Here is a 27,033-nt window from a genome sequence, read left to right as displayed (position 1 = left end):
TCTGGTTTTATATATACTAACCGCAACCAGGATTGAATTTGCACAGCAATGGAAAAATGACGAGATTCCATCAGATGACAATGGAATTAAGAAAATATTAGAATGCGCAGAAATGGATAGATTAACACTCATTATTAAGGATAAAGAAGAAACTAAATATTTTTTTTGATATGGGACGCATTTTATCAATGGCTAGACAACAGAAACAGAAGTTAGAAAGGAGGCAACATAAAAAGAGGAAACGTTAATGTGGAGAGTTGTTAAAGAAGATGTTAAGTATTATTGTTATTATATTGTTAACAATATTATTGTGATGCATACTACAACAAAGAGGTGGATTATGACTGTTTAAAAATAGCTGTACCCAGATCACTCACTATTTGATGGAAATTGAATGTTATATAAATAAAAGAAAAATAAAACATGGGGTGGGTGGGGAAAAAAACTCCCAAAATTCTTGGAGTTGAAATCCACACATCTCCAAGCTACCAAGATTGAGAAATGCTGGCTTGTACTCATACATATCTTATTGAGATTTTTATATCAGCACTGCTTATTCCTTTCTCTTTTAATATTAATCCAGTGTTTCTCAACCTTGGCAACTTGAAGATGTCCGGATTTCAACTCCCAGAATTCCCCAGCCAGCATTCGCTGGCTGGAGAATTCTGGGAGTTGAAGTCCAGACATCTTCAAGTTGCCAAGGTTGAGAAACACTGTATTAATCTGATAATGGGCCATACATTTTATGGGTTGTAATTTTAGTATAGTTAGATGAGAGGTGGGTTCCTATTCAGTCTGGTTCCGCCGAAGAGGTAGTAACTCTGGCAGACACGTGACCACACCGGTTCTATGATTGGCGGCACCATCTTGACTTTCTGTTCTGCACATGCGCAGAACAATCATCATTAAAAAGATGTAAATTTTATTTGTTTTTTAATGTTGTGTGCATGCGCATAATGTTTTAAATGAAAATGTTCATGCGCGCGGAACGCACAATTTTTTTTACTACCGAACCATTAGTAATGGCAGCCAGAACCCACCCCTGAGTTAGACCATGCATAATTGGCAGACTGGATTTTATCATAGATTTTAGTTGTTATTTATTATTTTATACTAGAATTCTTAATTGTACATTTACTGAGTGTTTTTATTTGTTGTGGTCTCTGGTCTATGACTGTAATAAGCTGAATTGAATTGAATTGAATTGAATACCGGCCTTAGTCTAATGTGCTTATATTGAGTAAAAGGAAGCCATGCTCTGAAGAACTTAAAAAGTAAATTGAGACCAGGCAGGAAGGTAAAAGTTGCAAACGGAGATAGGAAGAGGAAACGCAAGGATAGAAGGGTGTACATTCAAACACTTACCGTGTTTCCCCGAAAATAAGACAGGGTCTTATTTTCTTTTGACCCCCGAAATAAGCACTTGGCCTTATTTTCAGGGAGTCTTCTTATTTTTCAGATGTAGGAGGCGGCAAGTGTGGTCCCCTCGTGGCTGCTGCTGTGTTGCAATATTTTCAGAGAGTGCTTATTTTCAGGGGAGGGCTTATCTTCAGGGGGAGGGCTTATTTTCAGGGGGAGGGCTTATTTTAGCGCATGTGCTCAAAAACCCAATTGGGCTTATTATCTGGGGAGAGCTTATTTTCAGGGAAGCAGTATAAAACAAATGAGATTTTGGTACAGTAGCCTGTTTTGGCTCAGTTTGCATATTATCTCTCATTGCTTCCAATGCTCCCTTTCTGCTTCTTTTGGAAGCCATTGGCATAATACTGCACACCAAGCTCGGCGCAAACACTTTACTCCAAAGTGCCCTACTAAGCCAGTTCAGAGTAACTTGCATTAACTTGCATCTCAAGAACCTTCCCTTCTGACAGTGCCCACTGACTCCTCTATTCCAGTGGTTCCCAAACTTGGCAACTTTAAGACTTGTGGATTTCAACTCCCAGAATTCTCCAGCCAGCTCTGCTCTATTCAATACCCAAGTCAATGTTTGCAGCAAGGCCAACATAAAAGATATCCCAGGAAATGAAAGTTAAACCAGATATGAATGTTAACCACTTTACCTAAAGATTTAGAAATCTGCTCCTAAGTGTTCCTATGTTTCATCCAAAGATTTCACTAACCTCTTTTGTTGTTCCTCTTTGGGCAGGTTCAGGGCGAACTCTCCGGGAAACAGTCCTGGAAAGTTCGCCCATCCTTGCATTCCTGAATGAGAGTTTCATCAGTACCTGGTCCTTGGTGAAGGAGCTGGAAGATTTACAGGTAAGCTGCTCCTGAAATTCAGGAAGAGGACAAGGTGGAATGGGTAACTTGAGAAGACGGGGAAGCGAATCATGTAAGATGACTGTTGCTCTTTAAGTAGTAGTTTATTGATGAATTCGTCTTGCAATCTTATCAATCCTTCCTTTTATTAGATCATGTTCTGTTTATTCCACTGCCCTTAAGGTGGCCAGTTCTTCTTTGAATAGATCTGGGAAACTTATAAGCAAGACAGAAAAGCAGAAGTACCATCTTTCTTCTGTTTCTCAACACGTTGCCTCTGATTCTTTAAGCATTTCTTCATCCTTATGACTAGTAAGCTGACCCTCCATTGCGACAAACACAAAATGGGGTCCCTAAGCCCCAGAATTTTGTCCTCTTTCTTTAGTAAACTTGTAACTGCCATAATCTATTAAGCTCCTGATGCCTATTAACATGAATCTTTGTTAAATTAAAGAATCCCTGCTAAAAAAAAAAAAGATGATCAAGATGTAAATTTATGAATAGTAATTAAACATGGTGGCTCAGTGGCTAAAATGCTGAGCTTGTCCATCAGAAAGGTCAGCAGTTCAGCTATTAGAATCCCTAGCACCATGTAACAGAGTGAGCTCCTGTTCCTTGTCCCAGCTTCTGCCAACCTAGCAGTTTGAAAGCATGTAAAAATGCAAGTAGAAAAATAGGAACCACTTTGGTGGGAAGGAAACAGTGTTCTGTGCGCCTTCGATGTTTAGTCATGCCGGCCACATGATCACAGAGATGTCTTTGGACAGCATTGGCTCTTCGGCTTTGAAACAGAGATGAGCACTGCCCCCTGAAGTCAGGAACGACTAGCACATATGTTTGAAGGGAACTTTCACCTTTTCCTAATTAAATTACTGATTAAAAGTGACAGCTAAATAACTAACTATACTCCAAAATCCAGAATCAAACATGGATGAGCCCATCTCAGTTCATCAAGTGGCTTCCAGAAGGGCTCAGTTTTCCACTTCCTAAATGAGATCGGGGACAAGTAGGATCTCTATGGCTGCTAATATTGAGAAGTGACTCTGAGCCTCAGCCATCCACTCACTTTACAGAAGTTGACTACTACCAACGGCTTCTCTGAAGACAAATTGGCTGGGTCAATCAGTACCAATTCATAGAGAGGTTTATATGTGCATTTTGAGTTGCATCCAGACTAATCAGAAGCCAGTGAGGACCCATATAGTGTACTCCTGGTGCCAAATACGAGCTATGAAACATGGCATTCTCCAACTGAAACTTCCTGGTGGATTGCACATTGCAGTCATCCAACTAAGTAGTGAAAAGCGTGACTTATGTTGGCGGAGTTCTCCTACTTCAGGTATGGTGAAATTTGGCACACCAACCAAGCGGTCCATAGTCTGTTATCTTCTTCACCAGCAGTAGCTAGAACGACTTCCAAATTGAGATTCTCCTTCAACATTATGCTTCCTTGTCAAGGAGACACCATTGGAGCTGGCACAATTCTTCACCAGCATTTTTTTAAGATATCCTAAGAAGCTGGAGCTCCCCTAACTGAAGAATTTCTTTGCTTATGAATAAAATCTAAATAAAGTTATATATTATATATAAATGTCATTTTTAATATTGGTTATGCCAACACTTTTACACGGGCTCTACAAATGAATTTGTTTTTATCTTTCAAAAACAAATCCTTCTGTCTTTCTGCTCTTGCTCATTTCCTTCCCAACTCCTCACAACAAAGCTTATGAAACAGCGGTCATGCAGATGTTGGTGAATCACAGCTTCCCTCATTCTGGCTGAAGCCACAATATAGAGTTGGACAACATCTGGAAGACAATCCAATATACCAGAACCAAACAAGAAGCAAACAATTGGGAAATGCTGTACCATTTGTAATAACCCTTCATGGTTTTAAAATCATGATGCAAGTGTAGACTTTGATCTCATTTTAAACTTAAGATTTGTTTCTATTTGAACTAAACCAAGAGCATCTTACTAACACAAGAAATGTTAAATGCGAATGTCTTTTTCAAAGGAGAAACAGGATGAGATCATCAGCAAACTTGCAGACCTTCATCTTGAAAAGTATAACTTCCCTGTGGAGATTATGATCTGCCTGCCCAATGGCACTGTGGTAAGATTCTCAGTCTTCGATCTTTTCAATCACCTCTTGTCTATCTTGTATTTTTCTAAACTGTGGGATCTTGTGGAATTACTTTGATTTACCCATGATAAGAACTGAGCATCTCGTGGACAATTCTGTGTCACAGAGCAAAATCAAATTATTTGAAGTAATGCAGTGTCCTTGCAGCGCCTAAAAGAGCAAGTATTTTCTAATAATTATGGAGTTTCTCAGTCATCCAGGTCCTGGTTGTCCCAAAGGTGCTTTTTCAAGAGGCAACTGGAGTTTCTGCTTTTTTCTTTGAAGACTTTCCGCTTCTCATCATTAGAGCTGAAGAAGCTTCTTGGATGAGAAGCGAAACGTCTTCTAAGAAAAAAACAGTACAGTTGCCTCTTGAAAAAGCAACTTTGGGGACCCTGTTTTCCCCATAACAACAATGAGGTGAGTCTAATGATTGTTCTTTCTGTTCCAAAGACTCAGAAATCAGGATTTGCCAAGCATCTCTCGGATGCTAAAAGTTACTTGCTTGAAAATAGCTACATCTTGGGCAGAGACATGGCACATACATACTCAGAACTACTGAAGCATTGGGATGGATTAAAGTGAAGAAATTAGCTGAAATATTCCCAAAACCTCAACTTGAAGCAGGGAGGAACATTTGTCACAAATGTTCACAGAAACACTGAAAATTAAATATGAATATTTATTGTTATAACTGTAGACATGTAAAAAAAGAGTTGCATGGGTCATTACAGTGTATACATGTATATGCAAATAGTATCTACCCTGTTTCCCCCCCAAAAAATAAGACCTAACCCAAAAATAAATCTTAGCATGTTTTATGTGTGTACCTAATATAAGCCCTATACCCAAAATAAGCCCTACTTAGGAACCTGCACAGCCGACCACCTGCCCATTCCGTCTGGTTTCCCACGGTGCCATGGCTATGAGGCGAGGTAAGGTGGGGGAACTGCTCCACACACCCTGCACCAGGTTACCTCAGGGCCCTTGCAGCCAGGCGATTCACACCCTGACACCTGCCTCGCGGCTGCAGCACCAACACCCATGTGCAGCAAGAGCCCATGTGGCCGCCAGCCCACTTCTTCTGCTTGCTTGTGGCCGCAATGAGCAGGAGGCTGAGTGGCATGCTGTGGCTGCGAGGCAAGGCAGATGTTGGGGCATGGATGGCCTGGCTGTGGGGCCTTGAGTAAGCCAGTGCAGGGTGCGTGGGGCAGCTCCATCTCCCCGCCTCATGATGGGGGCACTGGTGCACCACACAGCCTCCTGCCCTGCCACAAGCAAGCAGAAGTGAGCCTCCTGTACAGGGGGGGAAATAAGACACCCCCCAAAAAATAAACCCTAGTGCTTATTTTGGGGCCCAAAAGAAAATAAGACCCTGTCTTATTTTGGGGAAAACACGGGTATAAATATTTCTATGTGTTGTGGTTCGTTGGTGGCCTACGGAGCTGGCAGTAAAGTTGGACAGTGAGAGGTTGGGGAGGAACATGGGCCAGTCCTGAAGTCTGGGGAAGGCTCGGACGAGGGCTCTGCATCGGAGGCAGAGAGGGGGCCAGGGCCATCTGAGAGTTATGTGCTATCTCTGGAGCCTCCAGAGTCAGACATCAGTGAGGCAGAGGAACAGGCTCCCCCTCTTCCCTCAGCGTGCATGCACAGAGCTGCCAGAAGGCAAGAACAGCTAAGACACAAGGGTTCCACCACAATACCGCGAAGCCCTTATTCGCGGAGACATAAGCACGAGGGCTAATCCGCGCCGTCCGAATCGCTAAAGCAAATGCGACCTTACCGCGCTGACATAAGCGTGAGGGCAAATCTGCGCCTTCCGAAGCACTCAGCCTAACCTAACCCTAACCCTAACCCTAAACCTAACCCTAAAGCAAAGCCCTAAACCTAATCCTAACCCTTACCTTAATTTAAATTGGCTTTCTGCCGCCGCACTGTTTTAAAGCGCCCTTCTGTCACCACGCTGTTGTCGCGGCGGTGATGACGCGCGGTGATGACATCGCGGCTTTAGCGACACGGTTTTCTCACCGCTATTTTGACGAGTGCGGTTTTGTCGTGCCACGAAACACAAGGGACAACTCAACACAAGGGAGAAAGGCTTGGAGGTGATTGGCCCCTCCCATAGGCTACAAAGGAGGAGCAAAGGTACATGAGTCTTTGCAGGAAGGAACTTGGTTTATGCTGGTCAGTTTACCTTCTGAAGCTCCGTTTTGACTCTTTGCTCCGTGTGGCCTTGCCAAGCTAATTGCCAATTAATCTTTGACACCGTTTCAAGGAAAATAAAGGTGGGCGCTTATCAGCCTTATCCCGAAAGACTTTGGCAGCCTACTGTAGGACTCCTTACAACTATTTGGGACTCGTTACCGGCTGTGAATAAACATATTCCACAGCCTTTGAAATAAAAAGAGGGTTTTTGGGACTAAGCGTGTGTTTTTTACTGTATCAGGAAGCCTAGGTCAAAACACTCTGCACTTTTAAAAATCAAAGACATCTAAGTAAGGCAGCCCTGGGCCTTTCTCCACCTTCAATGGCTGCTGGGGAAAACAGGAAACATCCTATGGAGTTTGGAACCCTGCTTCCTTATTTTGTTTTACAGGTTCACCACATCAACGCCAACTATTTCCTGGACATTACTTCTATGAAGCCTGAAGAAGTTGAGAGTAGCATCTTTAGTTTCTCCTCTGGTTTTGAAGACCCCTCCACAGCAACCTATCTCCAGTTTTTGAAGGAAGGACTTCAGAAAGCCAAATCCTACCTGTAGCCCCCAAGACCCAGAAGCAAACAAGTGTCCTCCCTTGATCCAACACCATAATGACAGTTCTTGCTTCTTGTGGTTTTTGGAGCTCAGGACTAACACAGTATTGAAAAACAAATGCTGTATGTTAAATGAAAACTCTCCAACCATTAAGTGTTCCTTGGAAATACGAAGTCTGAAATTACCTGAATAATGTGAAGGAAGCTGCCCGAATATCTTCCTTAGTGGTAAATGGTGGGAATATTCTGCAACTAGACAGGCTACAGGAGACAGAGTTTGGGAGACAATATAGTGCAAAGGGATGCAGTGGCTCAGTGGCTAAGACGTTGAGCTTGTCAATCAGAAAGGTCAGCAGTTCAGCAATTCGAATCTCTAGCATCACGTAACAGAGTGAGCTCCCATTACTTGTCCCAGCTTCTGCCAACCTAGCAGTTCGAAAGCACGTAAATATGCAAGTAGAAAAAATAGGAACCACCTTTGGTGGGAAGATAACAATGCTCCGTGTGCCTTCAGCATTTAGTCATGCCGGCCATATGACCATGGAGACGTCTTCAGACAGCGCTGGTTCTTCGGCTTTGAAACAGAGATGAGCACCGCTCCTTGGAGTCGGGAACGACTAGCACATATGTGCGATGGGAACCTTTACCTTTATAGTGCAAAGGGTGGGGACAGATTCTGAGACTGCAATATTCCTTTGGTGCAGTTCTCAGTTAAAACCTGGTGAGTGAGATGCCATCATTTTTACATCAAACTAGTCCCTTTTAGGATCCTGGATTTATAGTATATAGGTATGGCTTTACACTTTAGCAGTCTTAAATTGCTCTTTGGTGTCTGAGGATCTCAAGAAGCCATATAGGTATATTTAAGTTCATAAATACCAGGCAGGATCTGTATTTGTGTGTCTCTTACTGATGCTTGCAGGTTCCCTTTGTTTGATGCTGTTATGTGGGTCATTCCCTTAATCCAAAATTTCCCAATTTGTTATACCCTCCAAGGTGCTGCACCAGGACAATGTTTCTCTGCCTCACTGCTGTCTAGCTCCCTCTCTGCCTCCCTCTGAGCCTTCCTCTACCCCTAGAACTGGCTCCTGTTCCTCCCCAACCGCCTCACTGCCCGACTGCTGCCAGCTCTGCTGTCTGCTGGCGGGCCACAACACAAGCCATCGTCTAGATTGAAATCAACACACTATTACAAGCCAAATTTTTTTCCCCTTTGATTAAAGTTACAACATAACCTACCTATATTAAGCCTAGCACATCACACATGCTCTGAAGTCACTTATTTGTGAATCCCTGTGTTAAAGTGGAGCTTAGATTTTTAATAATTGTCACTCAAGCTATTGGTAGTTACAGCTTTTACCAGCAATAGCTTTTGCCGCTTCCATGTATTAATCTTTTAAAAATGTATGCTGTTATGATCCGTGACAGAGAAATCCCACAGGTGCATCAGTATTGTACTTAATTTGTGTGTTTTAGTATAATGTGGAGCTTTATTAAGCCAGTTTTTCTTTGCAAAGATAAAGGCAGTAGTCAAAGCAGCAACTAATTTTACACTACTGCAAATTAGAGGGAGCCTAATTTTAGAACACGGCTGCTGTCATGCTTTAATGTAAAAAACAAAACAAAAGGGAGCATGTTCACATTAATTCAGTAAATCCAAAGAAGGTAGCTGTTTTTCCTGGAGAAGGTTCACACCAGTGGTGAAATTCTTTTTTTTTTTAATACTGGTTCTGTGGGCATGGCATGGCTTGGTGGGCGTGGCTTGGTGGGTGTGGCAGGGGAAGGATACTGCAATACTCCCTTCCCTTCCCACTCTGGGGCCAGTCAGAGGTGGTATTTGTTGGTTCCCCAAACTCCTCAAAATTTCCGCTGCCGGTTCTCCAGAACCTGCTGAATTTCACACCTGGTTCATACCTGGCCTTTGAATGGAATATTGGGAGCTGCATTCCTAAAAGGAGAATAAAACAAGAAAAAAAAAACATTTCATTTACATTTCAATGTAATTACCATTGAATATAGGTGTTTGGGGAAAGCCACACTAATTACACACTAATTAATTTAAAAGAGTTTAGGGAATCATGTATTAAGAATTTCCCCCTTTTGTCACATAAAAATTGCCATTTAATAAAAATGTTTGAAAATCAGGGGGGGGGGGACTACAGGCAAGGTTTTAACCCCACAGGCAGCATCTGTTTGTGCACCTCTTCTGCAAAGAAGCATTCCTGAAATTTAAGATGTTTTGGAAGTCTTCTGAAGGAATGCCAAATATTTGTGCTGATTGCCAAGCACTCAAATCGTCTTTCCAAGGCCTTGTATTTTATCCAGAGTTAAGGCAATGGAATTGGGCAGACATTTAGGATGGCTTTACTCCAGGAAGTTCTGCTTCCTTTGTGCAGTAATCACCACACCCCAATATTTGTAAAACAATTAAAAAAAACATTTTAATTTCCCAGATTCTTTCTCCTGCTTGAATTTATGAGATTGGCTTATATTAAGAGACAGATCATGGGATCTCTTTGTCAAATCCCATGAACATTGAACGTCAGATGTTTCAATTCAATTCCCAGCATCTCCAGATTAGACTGGAAAAGCTGCTGCCTGAAATACTGGGATCCTGCTGTCAGTTGTTACATTTATGCACAGTTAATGGGATCTTTGTTTGTACAACACTTGCACACTAAGCCACAAACATGCCAAGCACGCTTCCGCCTAATGGATAATGGGAATTTTATTAGTACCAGACTAAAGTGAGCCAATGATTTGAGGCTCTAAAGGGCAGATTTTTTTTATATTTCTGTATACACAAAACAACATTAATAGACCAAAATCTGAATTATTTTCTTGTTTTTCTACCCAAGATTCGTTATATGTTGATATTTCTGACTAAATCTGGAGGGGTTTTTTGGGGGGGTGGGGGGAATGGACATTTACTTCTGTTGGATGTTGATGAGGATTGTATAAACTTTAGAGCAAGGGTATCCAACTTTGGTAATTCTAAGACCTGTAGACTTTAACTCCCAGAATTCCCCAGCCAGCCATGCTGGGTGAGGAATTCTGGAAGTTGAAGTTCCCAAGTCTTAAAGTTGCCAAGGTTGGACACCCATTTTTCAGGGGTACCTGCTGGAAGATATCTTTCACGCTACTTCAAAACAGAATGCAGAGACTTGGTCACATGTCTATACGCCATTTTGTCACATCATGTACAACTGTGTACTTATACATGCTGTGTAAGGTTTCATATTCTTGGAAGCTTCTGCACATTTCCTGTCTCACCCTCTGACTTTAATCTACAAATTTGATCCTGATTTGCTGTAGCTCGTGCAGGCAAAAAGAAAATGAGTTATTGAAAACAACTAATGGTATTCTTGGAAAAGAACCTTCTCTATGGAAAGTTATTTAAGGCTGCCAACTTGTATTGGAACCAAGAGTAAGTTCCACTGAGCTGAATGGGATTTATTTTGGAGTCACTATGGAAAGAAAACACTAGTGGGCACTTTGGGGTAACCATTTCATTTATTCTATTTTTGATCCCTGGATTTCTTAACCAAAAAAGAAAAAAAAAGCTAAGCCTTTTCTATTTATCTTATCACTATAAATAGATTTTTATAGGTATTTTGATAACTATAGAGAGAAGAAAATGAATAAGTTGGTTTCTCTCCTTGCTCATCTGTTCTTTGTGAAGGCCTGATCTTAAATCAAGGATGGGTCAGGCTTGATGTCTGACAGTTGATTGCAGGAGAAAAAAAAATCTTTTATCATTCTTCTCTTCATTTTTTAACTATTCCTTTAAATATTTTTATTTTATTTTTGCTAAGTGTTTCTTTTTTTAAGGTGGTTTATTGTACAGTACAAACTTATTTGCATTCCCACTGTTAACAGCCTTTCCCCACTTAACGTATTTGGTGGTTTTGGAGGATCATGAGAGTTTATACAGGTAGTCCTCAACTTAACGACTACAACGGAGACCAGAATTTCTGTTGCTAAGCAAGGAAGGTATTGAGTCGTGCCCAATTTTTATGACCTGTTTATTACAACTGTTAAATGAATCACTGCAGTTGTTAAATGAAACATGCAGTCATTAAGCGAATTAAGCGTCTCCCATTGACTTGGCTTGTCAGAAGCTGGCTGGAAAGATTGCAAATGGTGATGACAAGATACCAAGAAGCTACAACTGTCATAAATATACATCAGTACCCAGTGCCTAAATTTTGATCACATAACACTGGGGAAGTTGCCATGGTTATACAGTACGTGTGGACACTGTTGTATGTCACTTTTTTCAGTGCCATCATAACTTTGAACTAAACAAATAGTTGTAAGTTGAGGACTACTTATCTTAGGTAACTCCATATCTTCAAGAATGATTAGTTTGAGGCTGTATAACACTGGGAGTGTTTGGGATCTAATTAGTGTTGCTATTCATAAATTATATTGGAATAACTGCACTGGACAGATTTTTAATAATGGTTATTAGAGGTCTGTAAAACCTCTGAGGTCAATCTTTCAGAGATTGTGTCAATATTCAGGCAGACTATTTTTAGTTAGAAAGTTTTGGCTTCAAAGCACAGAACATTTTACACACCTCCATTTGTTATCGAATACTGAAGAAATACGAAGGGAAAAAAATCCAGAAACATCAATTACATGATGGTCAATGTATTTTTAAACAGCTGTATATTTTTTAAAATTTAACCTTGCTCACAATTCATATAGGAACCACAGCCTTTGGATTTCTTCGGATCCTTTAAAACTGAACTGATATATTTGAGTATATGATCTTAATTTAGACCTGAGTTATTAAATTTGCAAGTTCGCAGATTCATTTATAACAGTATCCACCCAGTTGAACCAGTGTTACAGTAAACCATCGTGGATTTGTTCTTGTATAAAATGTTGACAACATGGCTGTTTGTAGCAGCAAAGATCACTCTTTTGCAATAATAAAAATTGGGAAAACCAAACAAATGTGTTTTTGTATTTGGTGCCAGGGTAATAATACACTGTATGTTCGAAAAGTTAAAAGGAAATTGCCAAATGAAACTAGGACTAATCTGTAAGTGGAATGGGCAGCTGCTGGCGAGAAGACAACTACAGTAATTTTAAGGCAATTTTAGGCTGCTAACATTTCTTTTGTAGTAATTCATCGCAGAGTTGGCCTGTTAAACCAATAGATCAAAACAGGGTTTTCAAACTTTTTCAGGCCTAATGACAGAACCTGTCATTAAGAAATACATTTCCCTGAACCCTTTAGCAAAGTTCTAATAAAATTGGATGTTTTCCCCTCTTGGTCTTTCACAAAACTCTATCAAGTTCTGGGGAATATGATTTGAAAAACCTGCATTAAAACATGGAATGGTTAGCTGGAATCTTAAGTGGCTTTGTAGCTTCAACCTGGCCTGGGTCTGTGCATGTGCGAACTAAGTTTGCAAACATTCCCAAACCAGAGCATTGGTTCTGTAGCCTGATCCTGTTCACATTCAGTCAGCAATAAGTCTCGTGAAAAAACAAAGTGGAACAACAACTGATGGTCTCCTTTTATTGGTCCACAATAGAAAGCGTCCTCACTCATTGCATTACGGTGTGGTATGCTGGCTTGACAGCCACAGATAGAAAGACATTACAGAGGGTGGTGAGCACAGCACAAAACATAGTGGGCTGTCCCAATACCACTAGACCAGTGATGTGAACCTTTTTCTTACGGCAGGCCAAAATTGTGCGGGTGCGCGCTATCGTGCACGCAGGCATGCCCCCACACCAATCCTCCCCACCCACCTGCACATATGTACAAGATACAAACACACATACCGTGCATGCGGGCACAACAGTGGTGGATTTCAAAAATTTTTAGATAGGTGTGGCCTGCTTTGTGGGAGTGGCTCGCTGGCCATGTGACTGGGTGAGCATGGACAACTTGTAAAATGTGGAGAAACTCACTTAATACTCTTGCTTAGCAACCAAAATGTTGGTTCAGGAACTCTGGAATTGAAGTGTGCAAGTCTTAAAGCTGTCAAGTTACAAGACCCTTGCACCCCTAACTCTTTAGAAAAAAAAACCCAGGGATGTTCAAACTTGACAACTTTCTGGGAATTGTGGACTTCAACTCCCAGAATTCCTCCTCTTGCTCTTCATCTTGATGGGCGGATGGGCGAGGGGAGGGTGCTGAAACCGGTTCCAAGTGGCACTGTAGATTTGTGGAACCTCTTCAATAGAAGAGGTTAGAACTGGCAGGAACCCACCCCTGGTGCACAACCCCTCCCCAGGCTCCTGAGGCTTTCCTGAAGCCTGGGGACGACAAAAATGGCCTCCCCAGCCCCCCCCCCCCGGAAGCCAGAAATGGATCGTTTCCAAACTTCCGGTTGGCCCGTTGAGTCCATTTTTTGCCCTCTCCAGCCGCCGGAGGCTTTCCTGAAGTCTGGGGAGGGTGAAAACAGCCTCCCCCAGCCCTCTGGAAGTGCCAAAAATCAGCTGAGGTCTGGCATGCCAGCAAAGATGGCTCCGCATGCCACCTGTAGCATGTGTGCCATAGACCATTGCTAGGTCTTGCTGCCTTAGAAGAGTGAGGAAAATCCTCAGGGATGACTCACATCAATGGTGCCTGCCTGGAGCACCAGGTACCATTCTGGTACGGTGCTCCACAGGGCCCGCCTGCCCGCCCGACCTCCTTACCTGTCCTTTAAAGACTTTGGCACTTCTGCGCACGTGCATGGCACGTACAGCAACTTCATGACGCTCCGACAAGCAGCTGGAGCATCGTGGAGGCTTGCGGAGGTGTCGCTGGCCGCTACAACGCATGCGCGCACCACGCACATCCATGTGGGCGATGCCGGGCTTATTCCAACTGTACCAGTTGGAACAGGATCCGGAACCCACCACTGACTCACATCCTAATCAGCCCTTCTTTATTCTCCTACCATTTGGAAGGAGATATAGAAGCATAGGCAGCCACACTATCAGGCTGAAGAACAGTTTTTATCAGACTCCTGAATGAAAAATAATGCTATAACAACAGTACGATTGACTGCGTGGCCGGAGCAAAGTGCAGTAAATTCACATGGTGCAATAGGACTGGGTGTTTGTTACTAAGATTCACTGGGCTAGGGATTTTTTTGTCTCTCACTGTGAGTTGTATTGTGTTTGGGTGGGGGGCATGCACGAAAGGAGGCTCAGACAATTGTTGTACTCATGTTGTACTCTGACAGAAAAAAAAAAGGTTTGAAATGAAGTGTAGTTGATTGGATCAAAGATATCACAACATTTTGCGGCACACTCATTATTTACCCTAAGGCTCATAATGTCAATTCAGTTTTGAAATTCAAAGTGATTTGCAGCACTGAAAGTAACTAAGCAAGTAATGTGACTTTGCCCAATAAAGAAGATTCTTTGAGAAACAGCCTAACGCAGTACTTCTCTACTCCACCTTCTGGGTGGGGCAAGTTGACAAGTAGCTGTTACTTCCCCAGGCAACTCATTCCTGGGGAAACCGCAGCTTTTCAGGAATACTCCTTTGATTTGACACATCACCCCTCTAGGCATTCATTATAAATCACGATGATGAAAAATCCAAAATACGCACCTCAAAGATACACACCAACTCTGACCTTTCATATTTGTGTTCAGAAGTTGGATGCCACTACACAAATCACAGGATCAAGACTTTACATTCTGGGGAAGCCTGTGTATCACCATTCGTGGGGCTCATTAGGATGTGCTTTAAAGTAAAGCAGGTTTGTTTCTCATACAACTAAGCTGCAGTTCCAAGCTTCCTTAAGTATAAACTTCTTTGAAATCAATACACTGGAGAAGCATTCGTGTTTTCCTCTTTTTGTAGCTGCCGTGACTCAATTCAAACATGGCAAGACATAATTTAGGTTGGTTTATAAACTATGGCTTGTTACTCTAGCTAGATTTGGTCAACCCACTGAAATACGACTACCTGGTTCCATGAAATACAAACATGGAACCTAGAAATAAGGAGAAATTTTCTGACAGTGAGAACGATCAACCAACGGAACAGTTTGCATCCAAAAGGAGTGGGTGCTCCATCACTGGAGGGTTTAAAGAAGAGACTGGATAGCCATCAGTTAGAAATTGTATAGGGTCTCCTGCTAGAGCAGAGGGTTGGACTAGAAGACCTCCAAGGTCTCTTCCAACTCTGTTATTCTGAAAGTCAGAAATAAATGAATGATAACTTCTTCCAACAGAAGCTTCAAATAAAATCTCAACCTTCATTGTGATGGAATCTTTCAGCTCCGCTATGAAGTTATTTATTTATTTATTTATTTATTTAGTCAAACAAGTAAAAGATAACAGGTATAAGTATAAACATAAATATGAACACAGTAAATACACACACACACATACCAAAATTATTTTATTTTATTTTATTGTCATTGCACGTGGTACAATGAAATTAAATGCCATCTTCAGTGTACATTATAACTATAAAAATAAAGACCCAAACATACATCCTTTACATTCTATATAATTGAAATTGAAAACCCAATATTGCATTAATATTGTGCTATACAGTAGAATTCAATATGGTTACTGCCCTGGCATAGAAGCTGCTTTTCAGCCTATTTGTCCTTGTTTTTATTATCCTGTACCGTCTGCCAGATGGTAATAGTTCCAAAAAAGGGTGCCCAGGATGAGATGGATCTTTAAGAACGTTTTGAACTTTCTTAAGGCAGCGGGAGCTATCAAGCTCTTCCAAAGAGGTTCCAAATGAGTGAAAACATCCAACCTTGGCACACTGAGTTAGCTGTTGAATACGTTCAGCAAGCCCTGTTCACCGCTGCTTATTCCAAAAACCATGTTCTTCATCATCATCATCATCATCATCACCATCATCATCAAATGCACGCTTTCAGGGCTTATTCTTGCAAGCAGGGCTGCCTGCGGGCGCTTGCAAGAGAAGCGCCCCCGGGGGAAGCCTCCCGACGCTTCCGTCACTCAGGGGGCGTGGCGGGAGTGGGGGCGTCATGCTCCGATCTTCCTTGCGCATGCGCTAGGAGGAGAGCCGGGCGACGTTGAGGAGGAGGAGAGGGAGGGGGGCGCCGCGGTTGCCGAGCAGAAGGGCAAAACTCGGGAGCGTCGGGAAGCGGCCTTCGCGGTTGGTGGCTGGGGTCGTCGAGGGCGCTTTCCGCCTCCGGGTCGTCTTCTCTGAGTGGCGGGGAACTCGGCTCGGCCTGACGGGACCACCGCCTTCACGGGCAGTGGCGGTGGGGACCCAGAACAGTGTCAGGGGAAGGGAACGTGTGAAAGGGGGAAGGAGGAGGGGGAGGAGCGGCGGGCGGGCACGGAGGGGGGCGGGCACTAGCCGGACCTCTCTTTACTCCCCCGTTTTGCTTCATCCACCTGGTAGGCCCAGCATCTGCGACTGGTACGAAGATGGGAAAGAGGGTTCCTGAGCTGGTGCAGAGTGCTCCCCTGCTTCCCCTCCCCCGTTTTGCAGAGACTTTCGGGGTGGGGGGTGGGTATACCGGCTTCCCTCTCCGCAACAAAATCCATGCTGCACCCAAAACACTGCCTGGTGCTTCCCATAGGCTGTTTTGGGGGTGGGGGGGGTTGGGTTAAAGGAGGTGATGCGACTGCCACTCCCATCATCCCCATCCAGCTCCCAGCTAAATGGGGATTGTAGTGTGTGGCCCGTTAGTCCGAGAAGGTTTGTCAATTCCATGTGTGGAGGTTTGCCACAAGGTTCTCCTTTATTATTATTATTTTTTATTTTTAAAATAATGTCATCTCTTCCCTCCAGTCCCCTCCCACTACTTTAGATGCCTGGGAAGGGCAGAGCTTCTGAATGGGAGAATCACATTTAGCATCCTTTAAAAAAAACAGTCCTGGGGAAAACATTTTACTTTAGGTTTTTATTTATTAAATGTCATAAGTCAATTTTTCTCTCTGTGAGCAACTCCGTTCCCTGATGGTTAAACAAAACTTATTCCCTGATTGACAACATACTGAATGCATCCTGCTTCTGGACATTAAAAATCCTTATGTAGATGTTTTATAACTGTTTACTCAAGCTTTTAAACCTTGTTACTTTAGGTAGATTAGGTTTAAAAAGTGTTTAGGGTTGGTGCTATAATAATAGGTTTTGTCCATAAAATGGCTTTTGGTTCTGTTTCATTTTGCTGTTTCAAAGTAGCATATGAGACCAGAAAAAGGATTGTTTGGTGAAGATGTCAAGAGTGATATTTGTTAAAAGTAGAAAATTGATATTAAGTTATTAGCTTTGTAAGGACAAAGTTGTTCATCTCTTTTTTGGACAATTCTTAAATTTCCTCTAGAGAGCAAGCTGCTGACTCCACAGTAAATTACTTGGAAGAATTCAGTGTTTTCTTTTTCCAAGTAATTGTATTATGATGACAAAGTCCCCCCCCCCCCTTAAATGAAAATACTGGTGATTGAACCAGCTTTTTTTTTGCTTTTGTTTGCAGAACATTTAAACCTGAGAGAATTGGCTTTTTTTCTGGAAAATAGCTTCACTTAAAAACTGTTGTGTCCCCAGACAGTGATGCTTGAAACTTCAATAGGAACAGTTATTCAAGAATTGGTTCTAGTATTGTATCCTAACTTCAGTCTGCTCATTCAGGGGCTCTGGAGTAGGGGTGTGTTAAGGCCTTGCATCTCCCAAGTGTACACTGGTGCATACATTCAATGTGGTAGTTCAGATTTTCAAAGCATAGCAGCTCTTTTCTTGGTTTCATTTGCAAATTTTTAATAAATAGATGTGTTCATGTTATATTATGTCATGGTTATTTGTTTGTTTTAAATTGTAAAAGCCCCACACTTTGTTTTTATGACTCTAGCCAGCTAACAACAAATAGGTATTCAGTATTGTAAACAGGTTAAGTGTGTTCTGTGAATACATCTAGTGGATATTCCTGAGTCAATGGGAAGAAAGAAACATAAACGTTGCTATTTCCCACTTTGTCTATGTCAGCCCACCCCCCCAAATGATGCCCCCAAGAATTTTTGGCTGTTAATTTCAGCCAAGCAATTATACAAGGCATCTGACATAAGACAACTAATCTATCTGGAGGTTATTTGTTATTATTAATTTTGTTGGAATACAGTTTTCCAAGTCTGGAGTGTAATATAAAATGAAATACAGGTAGTCCTCAGCTTATGATCACCTGTTCAGCAACCATTCAAAATTATGGCACTGAATGAGTGGTGGTTAGAATTGGTCCTCAGGGTCCCTTCCCCCCCCCCCCCCGCCCCAGTTACATGATGGAAATCTCTGTGTTTGGCAACTGACTACAGAACTCTGCATGATCATAATTTGTGAGCTTTCCTACTAGCTTTCCCAGAAAGTCAGTGGGGAAACCAGCATTTTCCTATTCTGTAAATAAAATGGCTTATGTTATTATTCAACAGAACAATCATTATTGGAATAATCACCGATCTGATGTGTGATACCTTTAGTGAATGGGATGCCACTCCACAGATATTCCATTATGAGGAAAAGCTGAACTCCTTCAGATTATTCGGTGAGTTCCATATTTAGGAGGGCAAGTGGGGAGAGTAACTTTATTGCTGTCATTAAGTAGCATAACAGAATGCCTGGATGTGTGTCATATACAAAGAATGGCCAAGTTGAAGAATGGATTTGTAATTGTCCTCATCCTTGGAAGAAATCAACCATCAGCCTGTCTGGGGGTTTCTGGGCGTTGAAGTCTATCCAATTTCCAATTGCTAAGAATAAGAAATGCTGATCTAGACCTGAGCAACTTAGAGGTAGTCACCGAATTGGTGGTTTTTGTCAACATGCTGAAAGGATTATATTGCAAGCCTGGGGCTTTCACAGAGACAGGCAATGTTACACCACAGAACACACAGAATGTAAAGGCGTTATGCCATTTGTTCACTAGGTCCCCCTCTTTGGTAAAGGCTTCTGGGCTGAAACAATGAAGTTGCATCAGATTTGCTTTATTGCTTTTCTTCTGAGAATGCCGATAGTTGTGTTACTAGTTGCATTTCATCCCATGCTTAGTAGTTGGATTTCAATGAGAAGATTATGAAATCTTCAGAACAGGAAAAACAATTTCAGAAATGGCCACATGGACCTAAGCTGCACCTTTATAGCAAGGATATTTAGGTGCCTTGTGCTCATAACTTGAACTAATCTATGTTTTGCAAACTTTTAATTTTCTTATGAGGGACGTTTTCCAGATGATAGCAAAGGAATGCATGCTGAAACTTTAAACTGAAGATTTACTTAGATTGTAGCATTTTTTAATCACAAAGTAAAGAAATTTTAATTGTTATCATGAGGGAATATTCTCTTTTACTTCAACCAGCATGTAATAATGACAGTATGTTTTCTCTACTCAAAGATGACAGGTGAAAATGGCAAAAATCCTACATTTTGTTCTGATTTGTGTCTTTTATTTCAGCAATAAAATAGCTTCCCTTCTACCAGGCTTAGCCCTTGTCAACCAAGGGACTTGTCTTACTACTTGAATGTTATCCTGATAGTTGTGTAATTGAATAGTGAAGCAAATTATAAAGGGAATTTGTATATTTGAGAGGTTATGTGTCTATGAGGAATATCTTTTTTTAGAATACAAAAAACACTCATTTCTGCTTGGCAGACTTATCAGTTGTTCCAACAGCATCATTAAAGGCCTCTCAGGTCTTAGGCTTACCTTCTTTAAATTACATGAAACAACTGTGCAATCTGCATTCATCTGTGTTTGTAACAGGTCAATTTTCTTTAGGGATGAAATACTGTGTGGCTTATATATAAATCCTGGGGCTTCCATTTTATCCTCTGACTTACGTATACTTCTTGTATGGACAGACATGGAAGCTGAATCAGTAAGTACCTGATTTTTTAATTTATTTTGACAGTATACTCTTATGGATTTATACTGTTGAAAATGTATAAGGCCATCCACCTCTACGACAACTGTGGGTGGTTAAAAAGTAAAAACAAATACAATAACATTAAAATGAAAAGAACATCCAAAAACATTGTAAGACAAGCAACCCTTACAAGACAAATTAGCCTGTTCTTCCAGGTATATTGCTTTATAAAATGTCGCCCCCTAGTGGGTGAAATTCAATCTTCAAATTGTTATTTTGAAAATTAAAGATACATGGAGCCTAGTTTTGATGTTCTGTGCATGATTGGCATGATGAGGCCTGAAGCTTGCAGCTTGCCATAGTTTTCAGGGACTAGGCAAAAATATATACGTACAAGTAAAAGAGAGCCAAAAGTTGTACAATCTGGCACTTAATCTGAATAGATTATACTGTGTCCCCCCATTGTCAAGGCAGTCGGTTCCTTTCTTTATAACTTGATTTATTTGATTGATTGATTGATTGCATGTCATCTGGTCAGTATAGAGTCATAGTGACTTCTTCTTGTGCTGTATCTGTCATCGAAAGTTGGTGATCATGTTGGCAATCCTATCTTTGTCAACAGCTGCATGAAAAAGTGCTGCTGAGTTTTGTCCAAACCAGTCCCTTAGGTTTTGAAGCCATGATGTTCTTCTTCTGCCTGGACCTTGTTTGCCTTCAATTTGTCCCTAGAGGATTAAGTGAAGGATGCTGTATTTTTCTGGGTGTCGCATCACAAGTCCAAAATATTCTAATTTTCACTTTTTATTCTTATTTTTTATTTTTTATTTATTTATTTATTTATTTTTAGTTTAGATAAGGTTTTATTTCTTTTAAAAAACACAAATATTTCATCATTCGTCAATCATTAAAACATTGAAGTACAATTTTTTTTGTATGCCCCTCCCCCCCCCCCCCCCCCCCCCCCCCCCCCCCCCCCCCCCCCCCGACTTCCCAGAACCCGTACATGGTATGGATTTTTAACTAACACAGTCTAAAATCTATTGAGAAAAAAGAAATAAAGAAATTAATGACATTCTACATTGACCTTAGCTTCTTCTTACTGAACTAACTTTTAACAGTTTAAATCATTTCTGATCTTAAGCATAGGCTAACTGGAATTTCTTGGTCCCGTATTTATTTTGTATATAGTCAATCCATTTTTTCCAGTCTCGTTTATATCTCTCATTTGAGTGATCTTTAAGATATGCCGATATTTTAGCCATCTCGGCTAAGTTTGTGACTTTCAATGTCCATTCTTGGATTGTAGGCAAGTCTTCCTTCTTCCAGTATTGCGCCACCAACAATCTTGCTGCAGTTATTAGATGCAAAATCAAGTTAGTCTCTACCACTGTAAAGTCAGTACCTATACCTAGTAAAAATAACTGAGGAATAAACTTTATCCTTCTTTTAAAAATATTTTGCATAACCCACCATATTTTTATCCAGAATGCCTTAACCTTTTGGCCATATATATATGATAATATGTAGCATCGAGAGAACCACACCTCCAACATTTAGGCTGTACATTCGGATACATAGAAGCCAGTTTTTTAGGATCTAAATGCCATCTATAGAACATCTTGTAAAAATTTTCTCTCAGATTTTGAGCTTGTGTAAATTTCACATTTCTTACCCAGATTTTTTTCCCATGTATCCAACATTATTGGTTCTTCAATATTTTGAGCCCATTTTATCATACAATCTTTAATTCTGTTTCCGAAACCCCATGCTAATCTTCTCTGTATCGTTCCAATTTTAGTATATGTGCTGCCGAAGCGAGCACTCTAATTTTCACTTTTTAATGGCTTGATTATCTCTCTTGGCTTTCCCAGGCGGCTTATCACCTCCTTATTTGTGACTTTGTCAACCCACCTTATACATAACAGCTGCCTGTAAATCCATATTTCAAATGCTTCTAGTTTCTTCAAGTGGTTTTCTGTCAGAGACCAACTCTCCACTCCATAGAGCAGGATAGAAAAGAAGTAGCATCTGACAAGCCTGATTTTCAATCTTAGGCTTATGCTGTGACTGTAGAAGACTTTTTTTCATTTTGAAGAATGCTGTTCGATCAAAGTGACTACCTCAGTATATTTTTCCCAGGACAATCTGCCCCTATACTGATCCTTTAGGTCTTCTGGTGGCGAGTCCATCACTATGGCAATTGAATTCATCAATTTTGCTATTGGTCATTCTCTTTTCTTCCATCTTTCCCAGCATCATAAACTTCTCCAGAGAGCCAGGTCTTCACATTATGCATCCAAAGTATAATCTCACTTGGACATTTGTGCCTTAAGTGAGAACACTTAGAAATAATTTATTATGATCTATTTGCTTTGTGCATCTGTTTAATCATAGTGCCATCAATATGCCAGAGCTGGAGAGTTTGAGCAACTTTCACAGATGTCTTCTTAGGAAGTTCTCTTGAAGCCTCCATCCATCCATCTATCCATCAAATTTTTATTTTGAGTACATCTACTTCCTGTTATCTGAGCTAACTGCTCCCATGCCTTGAATGTTTTAGGTTCTGCTCCAAATTGTTCTTTATTCCAGGTATTCTCAGCTCTTTAAGACTATTGGGTAACTGCAGCTAATTTGGAAAAAAACAAATTAGGCTGTGTAGAAGGTGCTATCTGTCAATCCTTTATCTGAGCCACGGTGGTGCAGTGGTTACAGTGCAGTACTGCAGGCTACTTCTGCTGGCTGCCTGCAATTTGACAGTTTGATTCTCACCAGGCTCAAGGTTGACTCAGCCTTCCACCCACTCGAGGTCGGTAAAATGAGGACCCAAATTGTTGGGGGCAATAGGCTGACTCTGTAAACTGCTTAGAGAGGGCTGTAAAGCATTGTAAAGTGGTGTATAAGTCTAAGTGCTTTTGCTATCTGATTACACAGGCCAAGGTGGGATCCAGTTTGGAACTGAGACAATATGTTCTGCTCACCAGTCTTCCAACGACTGGATTTCTCCCCTCCTTCTCCTTTATGATCAGGGCAAGCCCAAAGGCCCTTGATCCCAGACAACTACCTAATGGGTTGAGCCTCTTCTCAACCTGTTGAGATTTAATACCTTGCCTTCAGGTGTTGCTAGACAGGAGACCAGGAATCCCAGGACAAGACCAGAGTGACCTTGAGATAGCCACATGGGTGGTTGTCCTGCCCTTATCACAGAGGCTGGCATTCAGATTAATCAACCCCACCCCCACCCCGGCTGCTAAATTGATCTTGCAGGTCAATCAAGGAAATGAGTTGTTCCTTCCAGCTGAGGAACATGTACACATAAATCTCTTAGAAACATAGTTAAATTCTGTGCTGTTGCCATTTGGAGAGAAATTGTTCATCCCCCACCCCAAGTTCCGTCAGTTCAGTTTGTTTATTGCTTTGATCATGAATGATGGGAAAAACATCCCCAATTCACAGGCCCTCCTCCCACACCACTGAGAATTTTGCCCCTTTTCGCTTTTATCTCTCGTTTCTATATCTTTCAGTATTTGGTGTTTTATAGTGTACATACATATGCTCATTTGGGAAGTTTATTTCTTTTTATTATGCTGGTTTATGACCATAATAAATGTTAATTATTATTGTTCTCAAGTGAGATTTCCAAAGCACGACTGTCCCTTTACAATCATTATGTTAGGGTTCCAAGTAATACACCCCATTCAATAAGAACTCAGAGGCAGGCAAATTCGTCAAAGAACATTTTATTGGGACATATCAAATTGGCATATTCCTGATGAAAAACCCGCTCTATGTTCCCACCGGTTTTACACTCAATTAAAAGTAAAACTTTCACTCCCCCCCCCAATACTCCAGTCACATGGTCCAATCAGCATTCAGTCCAGTTGCTAGGTGACCCCAGTCTCTACTGTTCGAACACTTGCACCAACGTCCTTGATTCTCAGGGGAAATAATTTTATTTAGGCTACTACACCCTCCAGCTACCTCTGCACCCTCCCTCCCTGGCCCCTTCGCTCCAAGCTGTGTCAGCCCTGAAGCAGTGAGAAGAAAATCCCCCTAGAGGAAAACTAACAAAAGAAAATGGCCACAGTTCAGCCAGCTTCAAGGGTGACACATTATATGAGTTGTCTCTAGTTTGTTCGTTTCTTAAATTTATTTATTAAGATTGTATGCTTGTATAGGATCCTCAATAGCAGACCCAGGCCCACCAATGAAAAAGGTTGCCAACCTGCCGGTTATAGAAACTACTAATCTTTCTAGGATAGAGGCAGAGTTCACTTGCCATAATAATAAATTTTGACATATTATGACACAGTATCGTATGGTATAATTTGTTTTGACAATACTTGTGTTTTCCTCCCTTATCTTGGCAATTTATATCATAACAAAGCATTAGAATAGAGAAGCTTGTTCCTTTTGCAATTCAGAGTCAGATATAGAATTGTGGGGAGGCCTTCTAACTCCCACATTGTCTTTATGAAATTACTCTGTTTGCTGTATATAATCTGCATACTAAAATTTCTGAAAATGATTCATTGTCTCATTTTTAAAGAAAAGTTCTGCAGCCTTTAGTGACTTCTAAACTGCCTGCAAAATAACTTTTTAAAATGACCAGGCACAAAACGATCAATAGCTAAGGCCCCCCCAGGATGCACTGGCTGAATTTATGAAGCCAGTTATTTTCAAATTCCTTAGTACATTATAAAGATACATTCCCTTTAAACAGAACTATCCCAGGTCAGCAGTTAAAGTTAATATTATGGATTAAAATATATCCTATGATGTTTCTTGATAATAGAAATTAAATTGTATTATGGCCTCTGTCTTTAAAACATTTTTATTTTTAATTTGTTTCCTTCATATTTTTCTCATTCAAATAATTCACTTTGTGTTTGTAAAACTAGCTGAACTAAAAAGCAGGTGACCAAGTCATCACTTGTTTTACTGTGTTAAACCTTCACTTGATTTGTTAAATGACAGTTGAACTAATCAAGGTTGTAGTGGCTTGCTGATGACCTGCAGACAGAAAGAGTCTTTACAGTGTTGTTGTGACTAGGATAGATTACAATGGCAAGACAGATTTAGGATGCAAATTTTGCACATTGACCAGTAGTATCCCAACACATTAACATATAAACAACAGGAAAGATGCTGCAAGATGTTTGAGCAAACAAAAGCAGTGAAATGAGTCACTCAAGTTCCATTGAGGGATTTATCTAAAGTTTTGGTTACTTCTCCCATTGTTTTGTGATGATAGTAAAATTAAATGCAAGTGCCTAGTATATTTAATCTCTTGCATGAAACTGGGAAGACAGTTGTGTTTTTTTTTAAACTACCCCTTATCTACTGATTGAATGATTTCATTTAATATTGTATTGGTCCTCAGACAATACCAATTTGGCAGAACAAACCCTATGGTTCATCTCGCAGTTTTGTGAGAAGAATTGGAACGAGTCTTCCTTTAAAACCATGTCCCAGAGCTTCCTTCCAGGTAAAGTTGTGTATTTGTGATTGTGTGTCAATCATCCAGGTCATGGTTGTCCCAAAGGTGTCCCCCCACCCCCAAAAGGCTACTGGACTTTCTTGGTGTTTTATTTGAAAAAGTTTTGCTTCTCATCCAAAAAGTTTTCCAAATGCTTTCAAGGAAAACACCAAAAAAGTCCAGTTTTGGGGAGGGGGGTGGCACTTTTGGGATGGTTAAAACCAAAGGTTTTAAATTGATAAAAGGTTGTTTAATATTTTCTAATATGTTTGCAACTTTTTTTGGAAGTCCTAACTCTGTTTATCATGTAGCTTTCAGATTCTATAGAAAGCCATTAGAAAAAATGTGGCTATTTGCCCAAAAGCACTCTTTATTGACTATAGAACAATTTTTGGTATTTGATGTAACAATATTTGCATAAGGTAATTTACAACTTAGTTTTACATACATTCTGGAGAACCTGCTCCCTGATTAATACAAGTAGGATTGCAATACTGTAATAATAGGATACTGTCTTCAGTATCAAGTGTATTACTCTATTTTTCGGAGTATAAGACACACCTTTTTCCCTCAAAAAAGAAGCACTCTATAAGCTTCCTAATGCCCTTTTTTTGACAAAAAATGGGCCTGTTTTCACGTAAAATGGGCTGTTTTTCTTGCTCATCTACCCCCCCCCCCCCCCCCCAAACACTCTACAAGTCTCCTAAGGGTTATTCGTGCTTTTTTTTTTTAATGGGCTGTTTTTGCAAAAAAATGGGCTGTTTTGGGGAGGTTTTGCAGAGTGCAAAAACTTTTTTTCCCCATTTGCCTCTTCAAAGCCTTGGTGCGTCTTATACTCCGTTGTGTCTTTTCCTCCAAAAAATACGGTAAGTCCTAATAAACATCACATAGGAAATCTTAAAGGGTTACTTTGATGCTAGAATGTAAATTATACAAAACCAGAAGACACCCCACCCATCCCAACATTCTAAGCAAAATGATCCATTAGTAATCATAACCAAGGCTTTAATATTGGTCTATATTTTGTAGGTGAAAACCTGCTATCTGTCACCTCTTAGATGGCATCAAATGACCTTCCAAATTAAGTGCTGTTTTTAAACCTGGGATCTTCTAAAATTTCAGTACTCTCCTATTTCATGAGATCACAGGGTTGAGAAAGCAGAGATTGTGTGAGATTTAACAATCTGAATAGATGTCATGTGACCATTAAAACATTTCATGGGAGTAGAGGACAGTGCCTTAAAAGGTTGCCAACATCTGCTTGTGAGGACAGGTAGAACATCACTGTTGTTCTCATTCTGTTGTGGTTCCAGGATTCATTTATGTACACAATACTTGCATAAGAGTTGCTTCTCCAGCTGGAATGAAGCTTTCCAAAAAAATAATTGTCTTACCTCTTTCTTATCATTTGCATCGCTGTAGGCTTCAGAGGCAATGGGTCACCATGGGGTAGCTTTTCTAGCTTCTTGAAAAACACACATGCTGGGGAAGTTTTGATGTGTATTGCATAAACACCTCATGCGTAGATTGAATGCTTTGGGCTCACGTCTGCTGATTTCAGGATTGTTTCCAATCTCAAAAGAACCGAGTGAATCTTTTCAGC

General features: G+C 40.8%; 2 protein-coding genes and 1 pseudogene across 7 annotated transcripts in view; 2 read left to right on the top strand and 1 right to left on the bottom strand.

Annotated features, from left to right (window-relative positions):
- SELENON (selenoprotein N) overlaps nucleotides 1–7,509 on the top strand; it is a 41,297-nt gene extending 33,788 nt beyond the window's left edge. Inside the window, exons 10-12 of the mRNA XM_032228574.1 lie at nucleotides 2,147–2,259; nucleotides 4,277–4,375; nucleotides 6,981–7,509. Of these exons, the coding sequence (XP_032084465.1) occupies nucleotides 2,147–2,259; nucleotides 4,277–4,375; nucleotides 6,981–7,145 (377 nt within the window). The 3' untranslated portion in view covers nucleotides 7,146–7,509. The remainder of the gene's footprint in view (nucleotides 1–2,146; nucleotides 2,260–4,276; nucleotides 4,376–6,980) is intronic.
- Nucleotides 7,510–16,131: 8,622 nt separating this feature from the next.
- MTFR1L (mitochondrial fission regulator 1 like) overlaps nucleotides 16,132–27,033 on the top strand; it is a 24,661-nt gene continuing 13,759 nt past the window's right edge. The window contains exons 1-4 of one of the 6 annotated variants that reach the window (XM_032227466.1): nucleotides 16,132–16,250; nucleotides 18,524–18,636; nucleotides 19,867–19,966; nucleotides 25,335–25,439. In XM_032227466.1, coding sequence (XP_032083357.1) covers nucleotides 19,952–19,966; nucleotides 25,335–25,439 — 120 coding nt within the window. In that variant the 5' untranslated portion in view covers nucleotides 16,132–16,250; nucleotides 18,524–18,636; nucleotides 19,867–19,951. The other 5 variants (XM_032227464.1, XM_032227468.1, XM_032227470.1 and 2 more) reach the window with 5 other exon arrangements.
- Nucleotides 21,718–21,776, bottom strand: LOC116516262 (annotated as a pseudogene).

Source organism: Thamnophis elegans, chromosome 12 (assembly GCF_009769535.1).
Source record: "Thamnophis elegans isolate rThaEle1 chromosome 12, rThaEle1.pri, whole genome shotgun sequence".
Classification (NCBI taxonomy): Eukaryota; Metazoa; Chordata; class Lepidosauria; order Squamata; family Colubridae; genus Thamnophis; species Thamnophis elegans.
This window is presented reverse-complemented; position numbering and strand designations above follow the sequence as displayed.